Below are 14,639 nucleotides of genomic sequence, written 5' to 3' on the forward strand. Positions count from 1 at the left end.
CATTATGGCTACTATCACTATAGCCTACCAAACCAGTATTCTTGGTGCGAGAGAATGTGAGACCATATGCAGATGTTCCTCGCAGGTATCTTAATACTTGTTTCAAAACTGCTCCATGAGACACCTTTGGATCCTGCATGTATCTACTCAGTACTCCAACGCTGAATGAGAGATCTGGCCGTGTGTGTAGTAGGTATCGAAGACATCCAATATTTCTCCTAAATTCCGTTTCGTTGATGCTCTTCTCTTCCTTTGATTTAGACAGCTTCACTCCCAAGTCCATTGGAATATGGACTGAATTACATTCTTCCATTCCAGATTCTGACAATATCTTCTTTGCATACCTCTCTTGCCTTAGTGTAATGCCATCTTTATCCTGGAATACCTCAATACCGAGATAGTAGGTCAACTTTCCCAAGTCACTCATTTCGAACTTTTTCGACATCTCTTTCTTAAACTCTAGAGTCAAGTCCAAGCATGATCCAGTAACTAGTAGATCGTCGACATACACAGCTACAAGAAGAAGTTTCTCTCCCTCCTTCTTGCGATACAAGGAAGCCTCCTTTGAGCATCTTACAAAGCTTAACTCCCTTAGAATTTTGTTCAACTTATTATTCCATGCTCTAGGTGCCTGCTTGAGACCGTAGAGTGCTTTGTGAAGTCGGTATACCTTGTTCTCACTTCCTTTGATCACGAATCCTTCAGGCTGGCTTACATAAACTTCTTCTTTAAGCTCGCCATGAAGAAACGCAGTTTTGACGTCGAGGTGATGAACTTCCCAACCGCTTGACGCAGCTAGAGCAAGTATGAACCTGATCGTTTCAATTCGAGCCACTGGAGCGAATACCTCTTCAAAATCAATACCATATCGCTGAACATATCCCTTTGCCACTAGCCTTGATTTGTACTTGTTTATGCTCCCATCTGAGTTTCTCTTAATCTTAAAACCCATTTTAGACCGATTGGTCTTGCTCCAGAAGGAAGATCCACTAAGCTCCATGTTTTATTTTTCTCAATAGAGGATAGTTCTTCTTCGCAGGGATCTCTCCATTCCTTGAGTTCTTTTGCCTCCTTATAGTCCCATGGTTCATCGTTTGCAGCTAACATGAGACGTTCGCTCTCAACCTCTGCTAAACATACGAAATCATTTAAGTAGGATGGTCTCATTCTTGGTCTTGTGGATCTTCTTAACAGAGGTAGAGAATCTCCTTCTTCATCTATATTATCGTTCTCATCTTCGACATCAGGCTGTGAATGCTCTGTTTCGAGCTCCTCCTCGTCATCAGTATTCACCTCCTCTGTTTCCTCTGTTTCCGTGACCCCTTCTTCTTCTCTTACAACTTTATCTTCGCAACCTCCAAGATTAAATGTGATCACCCCTGTATCATCGTTAGTTTCTTCCACCGATTTTCTCCACTTCCAGCTTTTCCTCTCATCAAAGATCACATCTCTGCTAACCACAATCTTTTTACTCTTTGGATCAACCAGGCGATAAGCTTTTGTACCTGGTTCAGTCCCTAGATGTACTAGCACACGTGATCTGTCGTCCAATTTCCTTAAGTGTGGAGACTCTGTTTTCGCATAACCAATACATCCAAAGACTCGAATGTGCTCCAAGTTCGGCTTCTTCTTCTTAAAAGCCTCGTATGGTGTTTGTGCGACCAGTGTTCGTGTTGCAACCCTATTTAAAAGGTACGTAGAATGTCTTACTGCCTCGCCCCACAAGTAGTTTGGAATATGCATGTGTTTCATAATGCTTCTGGTCATCTCTAGCAATGTTCTGTTCCGTCTTTCTACTACTCCATTCTGTTGTGGAGAATATGGAGCAGTTAAGTGCCTTTTGATGCCAGAATCATCACAAAACACTCTGAATTCTTGAGACAAGAACTCTCCTCCCCTGTCCGTTCTGAACGTCTTAATAGAGGTTCCTGTCTCCTGTTCTACCAGTGCTTTAAACCTTTTAAACTTGTTAAAAGCTTCACTTTTTTCCTTTAGAAGCAACGTCCACATGTAACGCGAGTAGTCGTCAATGAGCACAAAAATGTATCTGTTGCGTGCTGCTGTAGAAGGACTAATTGGCCCGCAAAGATCTCCATGCAAAAGTTCAAGTATTTGAGAAGCTCGATACTTTGTTGCTTGTGGAAACGATTTTCTTGTTTGCTTTCCGAGTAAACATGAGGAGCATGTGTCCTTCTCCACATTGATACTCAGTATGCCTGTCACTAGTTGTTTCTGTATCATCATCTTCATACTTTCTGAACCAATGTGACCGAGCCTTGCGTGCCATCTTGTTGATTCACTAAGTGTCATAAGCTGTAGACACTTAGTGCTCTCTACTTCCATTCGGACTTTGTAAAGCCTATTCTTTGATCTATTAGCCTTCACCAGCATCCTTCCATCTCGATCTAACAAAGTTAGATAATCATTCTTCATCCTAATGTCACACCCTGACTCTGTAGCCTGTCCAAGACTAATAATGTTGCTCTTTAATGCAGGTATGAAGTATACATTGGCCAGTACCTTTCGTTCCCCATCCTTGCTTACGAAAAGAATTGACCCTTTTCCTTTGATGTCGATACGCGAATCATCACCAAAGCGTACCTTTCCCGTAATACTTTCGTCAAGCTTACAAAAGTATTTCCGATTACCAGACATATGATTGCTCGCTCCATTGTCCAAGTACCAAACATTGTCTTCGTCAGCTGTTGTCTCAAACTTGTCTGGTTTCACATGTCTTTCGTTAAGATACACCACCTCGTGCATCATCAACTTCTCAGCCTCTTGAGTCTCATCTTCTTCTTCGGTCTCATGAGCCTCTTGTAACTTGAGTAATCTATCTGGACAAACCGATGCATAATGTCCAGGTTTGTCGCACCTGTAACATACCAGCTTTGATTTGTCCTTGTCTTGTCTATATCCTCCACCTTGTTGACTGCCAAAACGACCACGTCCTCTTCCACGGCCTGAGAAACGTCCACCTTGACCTCTCCCTCTGCCATATCCTTGGCCTTCTTGGTTATCTGTGTTGGCGTACATAAGCTTTCCTTGATCTTCTACATGGTTTTCTTCTTCACTGATTCTTTCTTCATAAGCCTTTAGCCTTCCTATGATGTCTTCAAAAGGTGTTGTCTTCAGATCAAGTACTTGCTCAAGTGCAGCAACAATATGGATGTATCTTCCCCTTGGCAAACTACTGAGAAACTTTTTCACTAACTTTAGTTCGTCAATAGTTTCTCCAAGAGCAGCTGATTTTGTGGCTATCTCTGAAAGTTTTCCCACAAAATCGTCAATTGTGTCATTATCCTTCATCTTCATCCTATCAAACTCAGACATTAGGGTTTGTAACCTAGCTTCTTTAACCCTTTCAGCTCCTAGATTCCTGCGGTTTATCGAGTCCCATACTTCCTTTGCTGTTGCGAGGTTACCTACTTGTAGAGTTAAGGTCTCGGGTATTGATTGGAACAAGAGTGCTTTTGATAAGTCATCTTTCTCTCCTTCTGTAGTTCCGGGGTCAATAGCTTCCCAGACCTTATGAACTTTGAGTGCCGCCCTCATTCTCATGCACCATACCGTGTAGTTAGTGTTGGTGAGCATAGGGCATTGTACCGCCGAGGAGCTGCTCTCTTTTGCTTTGGTCGTCGCTGGAACAATATCTCCCATCGTCTTCTGATTGAAAACTTCGGATAGTTTTAGGTTTAAGCTTTCTTCGAGATGAACCCTAGACTGCTTTCTTAGGTTTTAGTCGATGAAGCTCTGATACCAATTATTGAATGAATGCTCAAGATCAAGGTTTATAAAGCAACTTCTTTATTGCTTTAAGAAAATAACTCAAAACTTAAAGCCCTCAAACTGATAAGTTATGCCACAACTTGGCATCTCCTTATATAGAGGTTTAGATAACTCCTAAACCTATTGGATAAACACAACTTAGAATATTTCCTATTTTATTATCTTTTCCTAATCATATCTCAACTAGAAAAAGGATAACTTGCTCTTCAAGTCTTTTTCTTCTTCAAGCTTACTTCAACACATATCAGTTGATGTCTTATATACTTTATTTTCTTTGCAACTAATTCAATGGCAGATTATTATTTGCTGAACGATGGGAGATCTTTGAAAGAGATAGATTAGCGAAGGAGAATCATCGACATTGCCAAAAGAGAGATCGACTGAAATAAATCGCCAGATGAAATAATCGGTGGTGATGTTGGTGATGATCGACGACGAAACTGGCCGTGAAACTGGGTAGTAAGGGATAAGAAAATGTATGGGTAGTTTTTCGTAACGAAAGTTACTTTGGTATCTCCCAAATAAGGGGGAAAAAAGCTTTAAAAATACTCAACTATTTAATATTTGTTAGTTTCTTATCTCAATTTTTTTGCGTTGTAAAAAACCAATACAAACTAATTTTTTGATTAAAAAAATACTTGAAATATTTTATGGTTCCAGTTTCCATCTTACAATTTCACGGTCGGAATTAGTAAATTCCTTTATTTTCCAAAATAAGAAAAAGTTAAAATAAATCTCAACTATTTAATCTTTGCCAAAAAAGTACCTAAACTTTTTATGTTGCCAAAAACCCACACAAGCTAATTTGCTAATATCAAAAACCCTGAAATATTATACGGTTTCAGCTTTTACCCCACTACTTTATATCAATTAATGGTTCTCCCAAGCTTCATTCGCTGATGGTTACTCATTTGGTATTGGTTAGTTTCTCATCATAGACCACATATATTCTGAAAGGCGATTTGAATATAAGCTCTTAACTAATCGACTCTTTGGAACGGTTATCTCAGTAGCTCATAATAGATTAATAAATATAAATTAGTAGGTGATTAACTAAGATAAAGTGTGATAGATGTTTTTGATCATCTACGAAGATCATCTCAATGAAGATTAAATCAGTCCAAAAGTAAAAAAATTATCTGCAGAATCTTTAGTCATAAATATATCATAATTTCAATTTAATATCGTAATTTACTTTGAATTTTGTTAGTGACAATTTTTTTTAGTTGTTGTAACTCTTTGATATTTTGGTTTTTTAAATTAAGTGTCATTTAACGTTTAAAAAAATTAGCGAATGTGGATTTCTGATAACATAAAAAGTTCGTGTATTTTTTTGGCAAAGATTAAATAGTTGAAGGTTTTTTTTAGCTTTTTCTTGTTTTGAAAAATAACAGAGTTTATTAATTTCGTTTAACTGTTAACGGCCGTGAAATCGTGGAGTGAAAATTGGAATCATAAAATATTTCAGATAGTTTTTTGATACAAAAAATTAATTCATGTAGTTTTGTGCAACACAAAAAATTCAGGTAGGAAATTGGCAAATATTAAATAGTTGATGATCTTTTGAATTTTTTTCCCCTTAAATAAGTAAGGGTATTATATTTGTCACTCGTAAGTTTTATTGGTGTTATTTCAGTCAATTTCTCTTTTTTTTTTATGTGTTTTAAATTTAGTATTTTGATATTTTATTAACTAAGTTCAAAAACAAAACAAATATTCAATTTTAGTGGACCGAATATTTTTAGTTAAAAAAACAATAAGCTCAAAGAGAATAGATACATATTGTTTCCATATTTGTCATTTAGGCATATAAAAAGAGTTGTCATTTAGACATATAAAAAGAGAAAAAGATCAATAACTCAGAAACAGATGTTCAAACATTAGATAATAAGATGAAGCAGCTCAACTTTTGATATTACAAAATGCATTTGAAAGAAAATTAATCGTTTGCTACCCGTCTGATAAAGCATTAAGCAGTGCCACTAATGAAACTACTAAGCAATTAGCATAATCTAAACTCTTATTTTTTTCTTTCATCTGCAAAAGCTTTGCTCTCATCTTGAGGACAAAATGGTGTTAGTTCTTGGTCATATGTGCACAAACAACAAAAGATCCATGCAAATGAACCTCAAACATACCGTTGTGGAGAGTCGAGCAATACAGCATTTGTGTACTTCTGCTTCACCCGCGATGATGTTCTCCATGATCTTTGAATCAGCCGAGACGATGCTCGCAATCTTGAAGGCACTTCTTTCTTTACCGATAAAGTGTTGTCGTCAATCTTTTTCTCCTCTATTATGTAACAATCTGGTTGTTGGTCTGACTCCTGAGTAACCTCAGCTCTAACTCCACGGCTGTCATTAGATAAAGGTGTCTTATCTTCTAAACTATCACTTTCCTGCCTTTTTGTATCAGTTTGATCCGAATGGGAATCATCAGCCACTCCTGAGTTAGGATCTCTTTGGTTATCAGCTACATTAGGAAAGGAACCAACGTCTGTATCTTCTTTCTCCTCCAAGGACCCGTTAAGTAGCTGCAGATTCGATTCTGTATCCTTATTATCTCCCTCTTCAACACTCATTGACTTCAAACAGCTATCAACTGGGTAAGAAGGGGATTCAGCATCAGCAGTTGCACAATTTAGTTCTTCTGCGCTGTCTTTTGACTCCTCAGGTTTAGTTTCCTCAACATCGACCGGGACACTCATCTCAGTTGCCAACGGCAGATCACCTGTAGATTAACTCAGTCCATGAATGTGTGCACATAACATGAGCGTATTAACACATCAGATGGTAAAGGAAACTGAATTAGTACCATTTGAAGAGGACACATTTGACTCAGAGATCTTCTCCTTTGTCAGTGGTTTCTCCAGCATGTCTACTCCAGGGAACACCACCAAGTTGAGATTCTTGATTGTTTTTTTCGCTGATTCATGAACAGGCGTGAAGCCAAAGCCTGAGGTCCATGTATCCATTAGTTCTGGCACTGCTGGTATGACCAGTTTGTCTACGTTGAGAGAGCCAAGCGCCTGATAACAAAGCACATGTATATGGATCTTCAAAATTGTGAACAAAAGAATCTTTACAAAATTAAGCGTAGATACAAAAAAAAAGGAGACTGAAATAGTACATAGCAGGTGAATGCCACACTAAAAAGAAACTTGACTACTTCGCATTAACTATCCAAAATCAAATAAGGTAACCTAAAATGTGTCACTTTTTCATAACTGAGATCAGATGTCTAGATACATCTGTTTTTTTAGTTCAGTGTGATCTAATCTAGCAACCATTTTGTAAATTAGTAATATCATATTTACTAGGAACATGGAAATGCTAAAGATCCTCTAAAAAGCAGTATGGTCATTGTCACCTAAACCAGCACACATCTAATAAGACCTCACAGATAGCAAGCAACACTTGGGAGCAATAAGCAAGAACTCTAAACGTACATAAACAATCAGACTAAATAACAGAGAGAAAAAGGAAAAAGAATTTAAGCTATGACTAGATGTGGAAGGCCTACAGTTTCAATGCCGCTCATTAGTCGACGACACATTCCTTGACGCCTGTACATGTAGCGGGTTCCGATAAAAGGCATTTCTGCCAGTTGATTGCCGTGAATCCTGAGTAAAAGAAAAATCATTAGTGTTCTCAATATGCATGGGCACTCACAGAAAGAAAAGCTCATTCATACACACATATAGTACTAGCGTCAATCTATTGAGATCCAAACAACAGAGTTTCCGTTTAAGGAACTCAGCATGAGTAATTGTATTAACTAAGCTTTTAAGATAATCATTATTTATCTACTGTATTAAGAAATAACCTCCCTGTAAGTAAATATTCATGTTCGAATATTAGGTCTACATACTCCCTCTTACTGGTTCAGACAGTGTGACGTCACATTTGAGTAATACTTCTTCTGCTACTATTTTAAGACTACAAAACTTATTAACCCTTGTAATCAATTTTATGAAACCACCAGACGCACCTGATAGATGCAACACCGATAATTTCATCACCCCTCTCCAAAACAGCAGTGAGAAAATTGCTGTAATTAAGCCGATGAAAGGTCGACCTACAAAACAATAGGAACAAGTTCAAAAAGTAATCGGGTAGCATATGGGCTGTTTACATCTTAGACAATAAGGTCAATTAGATTCACGTAGCCCATCATCTAACATGAAAAAGGGACACAGAAAAGGGAAAAACAAAGGTGAAGGATATACGATACCCACTTGTAAAATAACAGAAGCTTTAAGAAGAATTCTTTTCAGAGGGAAGTCATCAAAATACGGTCTCACAACAAAATGAAATTATTTCTCATAGGTAATGCACAGTAGACAATCCCTAAAAGGCTTGCTAATGAACCAAATGAACAAAACAGAAGCACATAAGAACAGAAATGAGCTTACCCAAAATTATAAATAATGTTTTCAAGCAGGTTGACACCACTCCTGTGATCAACTAAAGGTGAAAAGCACTCATCCATAACAGAAAACGCAACAGCCAGTTTGGCATTATATGCAATATTCTCAGATATGTCATCATCGGAAATCTCACGAGGGAGCTCAAAGCGGCGAAGGAATGTCCAGGAGAAGCCTTCAGGCAGCGGGTGTTTTACTCCAATGAGTAACTGAAGTCCCTTGAATAACTAGAAAGAAAAAAAAAACGAAACAAATGAAATACTAAGCGTCCAATGTAGTTATATATTCGTAAATTACCGCATATATAAGTGTACAACAGAAAGCTATATGTTCAGGAAATTATATATATAACTGTAAAATAGAAAGCTTTTTGTTCAAGAATTTTTTTCTTCATGACTTTAATGTCACTTAGGGCCCTTTTTGAATTCAATTTCAACCTAATGTCCAACATCTACAGATACAGCTGCAAAGTGACCTTTTGACTTTCATTAAGCCACAAGAAAAATAAAGTTTTAGGGAACACATGAAGGCATTTTTTCCTACACAACTGCTTTTTACTTTTGAATCTAAGAAATAACTGTCTATTGATAATTATCTTGTTGGAATATCTTACCCTCCTAGCCATGTATTTTTCTCGAGTCCCCAAGTATCATCATCCAGTCTATGCTAAACAGAAAGCCTTGGTCGAAAAATGGAGACAACATATTAAGCCTCTCTGATTGCATGTATGTATGACATCATAATAAAATTGAGCAATACGGCATGTATGTATGACATCATATTAAGCCTCTCTGACTGCATGTATGTATGACATCATATTAAGCCTCTCTGATTGCATGAACCTATATAAAAGATTGCATGTATGTATGACATCATAATAAAATTTACAAACGTTCCCACACAAGCACATTTTGTTCAGACTTCCAAGAAATTATACTTTCAAACTGCACCCTTTCAATTAACAGAGCCCCGTGATAAAAAGAAATAAAAAGGAAGGCTACCTCTTGACAGTACTTTCCACAGAATGAATGAGTACTCCTTTCACCAAGCACCGTGCCTTCTTGCTTGATGCATGTTTGGTGATCTGCAAAAGTAAGGAGGGTAATTGTTTGAGCTCAAAATTCATTTCAAGAAATCTAACAGAAGCTTATACATCAATAAAATTAAAGGATAATATGCCTTTAAAGTGTAATGCATACATTTCTCTTCACATAGGCGGCACCTCAGCAAGGGGGAAAGAGTTGTAGTGTCATGATTAGCTGCCTCAACCTTCTCGCAAAATTTGCAAGAGCAGTAGCAACAAAACCAGGCACCAGAAGGGAATTTCTGCAGTTTATAGAAAAACTGAAACAATAAGCAACTTAATAAAAGAAACGCTGCATTAACATTTGAAGGATTCAGACTATAAAATGATTTTTGACCAAAAGACTCAGTCATTGGTTAAGAATCCCATCTTTAACATAAACTTTCATATCATAAGGTGCAACTTACTTTAATGCCCAAGCAACTCTGATGGAAGGTTGATGGGCAACCATCACAGCAGATAAGATCTCCCCCATCCCCGCATATAGCACATGTATCATCATTTTGCTCCCCAACACCAAAATCCACAATATGGAACCCTTTAAGCACTGTTTCGCTTTGTTTATTCCAAGACTCAAGAAAGCACTGCAAGAGAGAATTCCCACCCTCTAAATACAGACTTCTGAATGGCTGGTTCTGCTCACCTCCAGCATGAACCTCAAAGTCGAGAACAGAGAATACTTCGTCACAGCAGTTGCATCGAATACCATCTTTTGTAATTATTCCTTCAAGGCGCACTTGTGTCTTTTTGCAGTCCATGCACTGAACTTTCCCGTTAAGTGGCACAATGGCTGAATCAATCATCCAACCCAGCACGGTGCGTTTCCCTTCAAATAAAACGTAGCCATTCTCCTTGGAATCCGCATCATCCAAAGAACTGCGAGCAGACAGAGCACCACGCTTTCTGTTATGTTTTTCTTCCCTCTTTATTTTTCGAACTGACACCGAAATTCTTTCTAAGTTGTCTGACCTATGACTCCCTTTTCGTTTCTTCTGTGCTTTTTTCCCATGTAGTGTACACTTTCTCATTCCCTTAGTTGAAACCATACTTTCATTAGTATCTACGTCCTTCCAGTATTGCCTTTGCTTACCTTTATCGCTCCTTTTTTTCTGAGTTCTTCTCCCTAACAGGTGAAGGTCATCTTCTGGTAGCAAGCCAAAACCAGAGTTCACTTGATCATTCATGCTGCTTTCCAAGTGTTTTTTATAGCGTTGATAAGCCTTGGTCACTGACCAGTGAGTCTTTCCCTCGGGATTAACATAAACAGGATCCTTATATTCTCTCCCATTTCGGGGCCTGTATTCAACTGTCCAACCAGCAGCTTGAAGTAACTGCAGTATCCGGTCACTCAGCATTTTCTTAGATTTTGATCTAGATTGTTGTCCAGCTTCAATCTGCTTACTTTGTAGCTCTCCAATCCTCCTTTCTCCATCATTTGAGGTATTGTCGAGCCGTGGCTCTAGCTTCAGTCTCTTCTTTGCTTTACAATCTGATTCATCTGTCTCCCCATATTTCCTCTTCTTGTTTGGTGTTGGAGGTCGTCCACGCTTACGTCCCATCTTCCTTCCCCTGCAATTGCCTTCGTCAAACTCAGGTTCCTTAGCCCTGCCTCCACAGTTACGTTTTGGTCTCCTGGATTCATTAATAGAGTCACTCATACTCTTGTCCAGCGTAATTAGAGTGCTCCCATGTCCACAGTCGACATTCTCCTTTTTTAAGCAAAGACCAACAGGCGTCATTTTGGTCTTTGTGGGTCTACCACGCTGAGGCTTCAAACTAGGGCTGCTTAAATCTTGACTTCTCGCAAGTTTACGGTTAGCGTTCAAGCCACTCTCTCCAGATTGAATGCTGATCTGCAACTTTTTAGGCCTTCCACGCTTACGTTTAACGTTTACCTCTTGACCATGTGGCTCAACATTCCCATTTTCATCCTTAATTTCAACATCAATCTGACTACTCAAATCAGCTCCAAGAACCTTCTTATCTTCAGTAGATTGCTCATACTCAAGCTTCACTTCTGCTTTCTCCTCTTTAACACAGCTGACGCCAATACTTTTTTCCTCATTACCATCACACTGACTGTTGATCTGCAACTTTCGAGGCCTTCCTCTTTTGCGTTTAACTTTCAAATGTGGCTCAAACCTCCCAGTCACATCACCTGATCTATCATCTTCACAATCCAGTTGAACTTGACTTCTTATATCATCACCATGAGTCTCCTTAGGCACAGGAGACTCTACATCCTCATGCTTTGCTTCTTCTTTCACCTCATCAACACAACAAATCATGCTAATGTTTCCACTCGTACTTAGATCTCTCTTACGAGCACTCTTTCTTTTCACTTCCAAAGCCACCTGATGTTTCTCACTGTCTCCACTATCCCTTGCCACAGAACATGAGCGAAGAACCTTCCGAGTAATATTAACCTCACGAACGATCGGCTTAGCCTTCACCGTTTTCTTCTTCTTCTTCATCTCGATTACATTCTCAATCCCATTTTTCACCAAGCTCTCAGTTTCAGGCTCAGCTTTGAGACAAGATTCACTGAAATCCTCGTTCAAGTTGAAATCTTTTTGCTTATCGTCTTCTTCGGTTTCAGAAATTCCGTTACTTTGGAGCATAATGTTCTCAGATTTTCCCACCTTCACAGAGATTAACAGAGACCCAAAAAAATCCGGTGAGCATCACGAGAAATCAAAATCAAATAATAAAAAAATAGGAAAATTCTAGCACAATAGACACACTCGTGAAATTATAAATCTTTCAACGAAACCAGATCAAGCGACATAACGAAGAAGAAGAGATTTCGAAACCCTAATCGAGAACACAAGGCCGTACCCGGATAAATGTGGATGGTTACGGAAGAGCCACCGGCGTAATCGGACGGGGAAAGCGAGAGAGACGCCGGAAAATCAACGAGTTAGCGACAGAGATTCACCGGAGATTTGGCATTGTGGAATCGATTTAGAGAGGGAAAACGAAGAGACAGGAACGATCAAAGGGTTTAGCTTTGATGTGAAAGTGGAGAGAAGGTTTTTAAGTCTTAAAGCACATGCGCGAATCGAGAAAAAATTGATTTTTTTTTGGTTTTCGAGTAATGATGACGATAATTGTATGTGAGGGTAAATTCGTCATTTAAAATTATTATTGTAACGTCGAGTTTCCCTCCATTTTAGTTCCGGGAATTCATTTATTTTTTAAAAAAATAGGAAAAATACAGAGAGAGAGAGACCAAGAGAAGTCAATGTGTTTTTAGAACGCCAATGTGTTTTGTTTGCTTTAGGATTTGATTTGGACATCAGTTTTTTGCGCTTCTTTTTATTTTTTAATTTTGGAAAAACATATTCCAAATAGAATCCTAGAAATGTTTCGGTTTGAATTTATATCGGTATTATAAATAAAATAAAATAAAAACAGTAGGAGGCATGTGATCTTGTTTGATTTTCACTACGTCCGCCCCTACTCGTGAATCTATATGTTCTTATAACAATTTTTATAAACAAAACTGTCTATTAAATATTAATCGTATTATCAAAAAATATTTTAACCCTAGAAATTGCTCTACCATAAACATTTTTTTTATTAATATAAATAGAATAAAATAAAAGTACTTTACAAAACTTACAATGAGTCAATGAATATAGTAGTAAATAAGAAAATCGTACTAATTTGAACGCTTAATTTGTGATGTCACTTACTAATGCTAAACTCTATATTTTTTAAAAAAAATTCTTAATATTTTATTTTAGCAAGGGAGTAACGTAAACACCAAGTAACAATAATCTGAAGAGTATGAACTCGGAGATTAATCATACTTGTATTCTTCTCAAAGAAAACACGCCGATATCAATTTCAAAAGAGATATTCTCTTTAAGTTTATTCAATCAAAAGCTGTCTTACAAAAGAGAAAGGATAATCCTTTTATAATAGAGAAGAGAAGAAACACCGAAAACCCTATTCTCTTCAAGTTTAGGAAATAGAATAAAAAGGAAAGTAATTAAAACGATAGGAAAAGGAAGAACGTAAAACACAAGTAAAATAACTAATGATGCGCTGCATCAGGTCGCTTAGGGTGAGAAAAAATCCGTCCTCGAATTGGAATCATCATCGCCATCCAAATAAGGAACCAAATGCTTCACATTAAAAATATATGTCGTATTCATGTGAGCAGGAAGACGAAGTCTGTAAGCATTATTGTTAATCTTCTCAATGATATTTAAGGGACCAAACTTCCAAGCCTTGAGCTTGTTATAATCTCCTTGTGAAAATAAATTCTTAGTTAAGACTGCCCAAACCAAAGTCCCCATCTTAAACTAGACATTCCGTCACTTTGCATCCACCACAGCTTTACTTAACCGTAGAACTGGACCATGTTCAATGGTAGCAACTCTAAAAAAGGTGCTTAAGTATTATTTAATTATTAAATTTGAAATCATCTCCATTTTTTAACATATGTCTGCTAAGCACCGCTGCTTAAAAAGCTTACCTAAACATCGATGCTTAAATTATTGAATTTTTATGATTTAGTTTTTTTTTTTAAATTGCCTAAGCACTCCTCCCAAGCATCTGCATTGAACATGATCTTATAATCTCCTTGTGAAAATCGATTCTTAGTTAAGACTGCCCTAACCAAATCTCCAATCTTAAACTGGACCTTCCGTCGCTTTGCATCCACCAAAGCTTTATACTTAACCGTAGAACACTCCAAATTTTCCTTCACTTGTTGATGCAGGGACGTGAACTCTTTGACAACATCACAAGCGCGACCATGAAATTGAGAATGATCAGTCAACACCGTTAAGTCAACAGGTCCACGCAGAACAATGCCATAGACCACACGAAAAGGACTAAAACTTGTATTACGATTCACCGCATGATTATGGGCAAACTCAGCTTGACAAAAAACCTTATCCCATGTGGGAATATTATCACCAACCAAACATCGCAGCAAATCTCCTAAGGCTCGGTTAGTCACTTTGGTTTGACCATCCATTTGAGGATAATAAGCTGAGCTCATGTCTTGGCTGGTACGCAGAAGTCGCCACAGAGAACGCCAAAAGTGACTAAAAAGCGAGAATCACGATCTGATACAATTGACAAAGGAAGACCATGAAGCTTATACACCTCCTGAAAGAACAAAGCAGCTACCTGTGATGCATCAGTTGTCTTCTTGCAAGGAATGAAATGAACCATCTTTGAAAAACGATCCACCACGAAAATAGAATCATGTCCTTGCTATGTTCTCGGTAAAACAAGCACGAAGTCCATGCTTAAATATGTCCAAGGTTGCGTCAGAATTAGTAAAGGTAAATACAGCCCTGCATTGTTAGCTTGTCCCTT

At 37.9% G+C, this 14,639-nt stretch overlaps 1 protein-coding gene across 2 annotated transcripts; it reads right to left on the reverse strand.

Annotated features, from left to right (window-relative positions):
• Window positions 1-5,653: 5,653 nt before the first annotated feature.
• LOC18012680 lies at window positions 5,654-12,262 on the reverse strand. 2 transcript variants are annotated; one of them, XM_024151357.1, is made up of 10 exons: window positions 12,138-12,262; window positions 10,269-11,941; window positions 9,707-10,175; window positions 9,415-9,541; window positions 9,217-9,299; window positions 8,204-8,442; window positions 7,780-7,866; window positions 7,312-7,411; window positions 6,604-6,817; window positions 5,918-6,519 (listed from the first exon to the last, which is right to left on the reverse strand). In XM_024151357.1, the coding sequence occupies exons 2-10, from the start codon at window positions 11,918-11,920 to the stop codon at window positions 5,918-5,920; spliced, it is 3,573 nt and encodes a 1,190-aa protein (XP_024007125.1). In that variant the 5' UTR covers window positions 11,921-11,941; window positions 12,138-12,262. The 2 variants fall into 2 exon arrangements, with proteins under 2 accessions (XP_024007124.1, XP_024007125.1); XM_024151356.1 differs by having other exon boundaries at window positions 5,654-6,519; window positions 9,707-11,941.
• Between the last annotated feature and the right edge of the window lie 2,377 nt (window positions 12,263-14,639).

Source organism: Eutrema salsugineum, unplaced genomic scaffold (assembly GCF_000478725.1).
Source record: "Eutrema salsugineum unplaced genomic scaffold, Eutsalg1_0 scaffold_6, whole genome shotgun sequence".
NCBI classification, from domain to species: domain Eukaryota; kingdom Viridiplantae; phylum Streptophyta; class Magnoliopsida; order Brassicales; family Brassicaceae; genus Eutrema; species Eutrema salsugineum.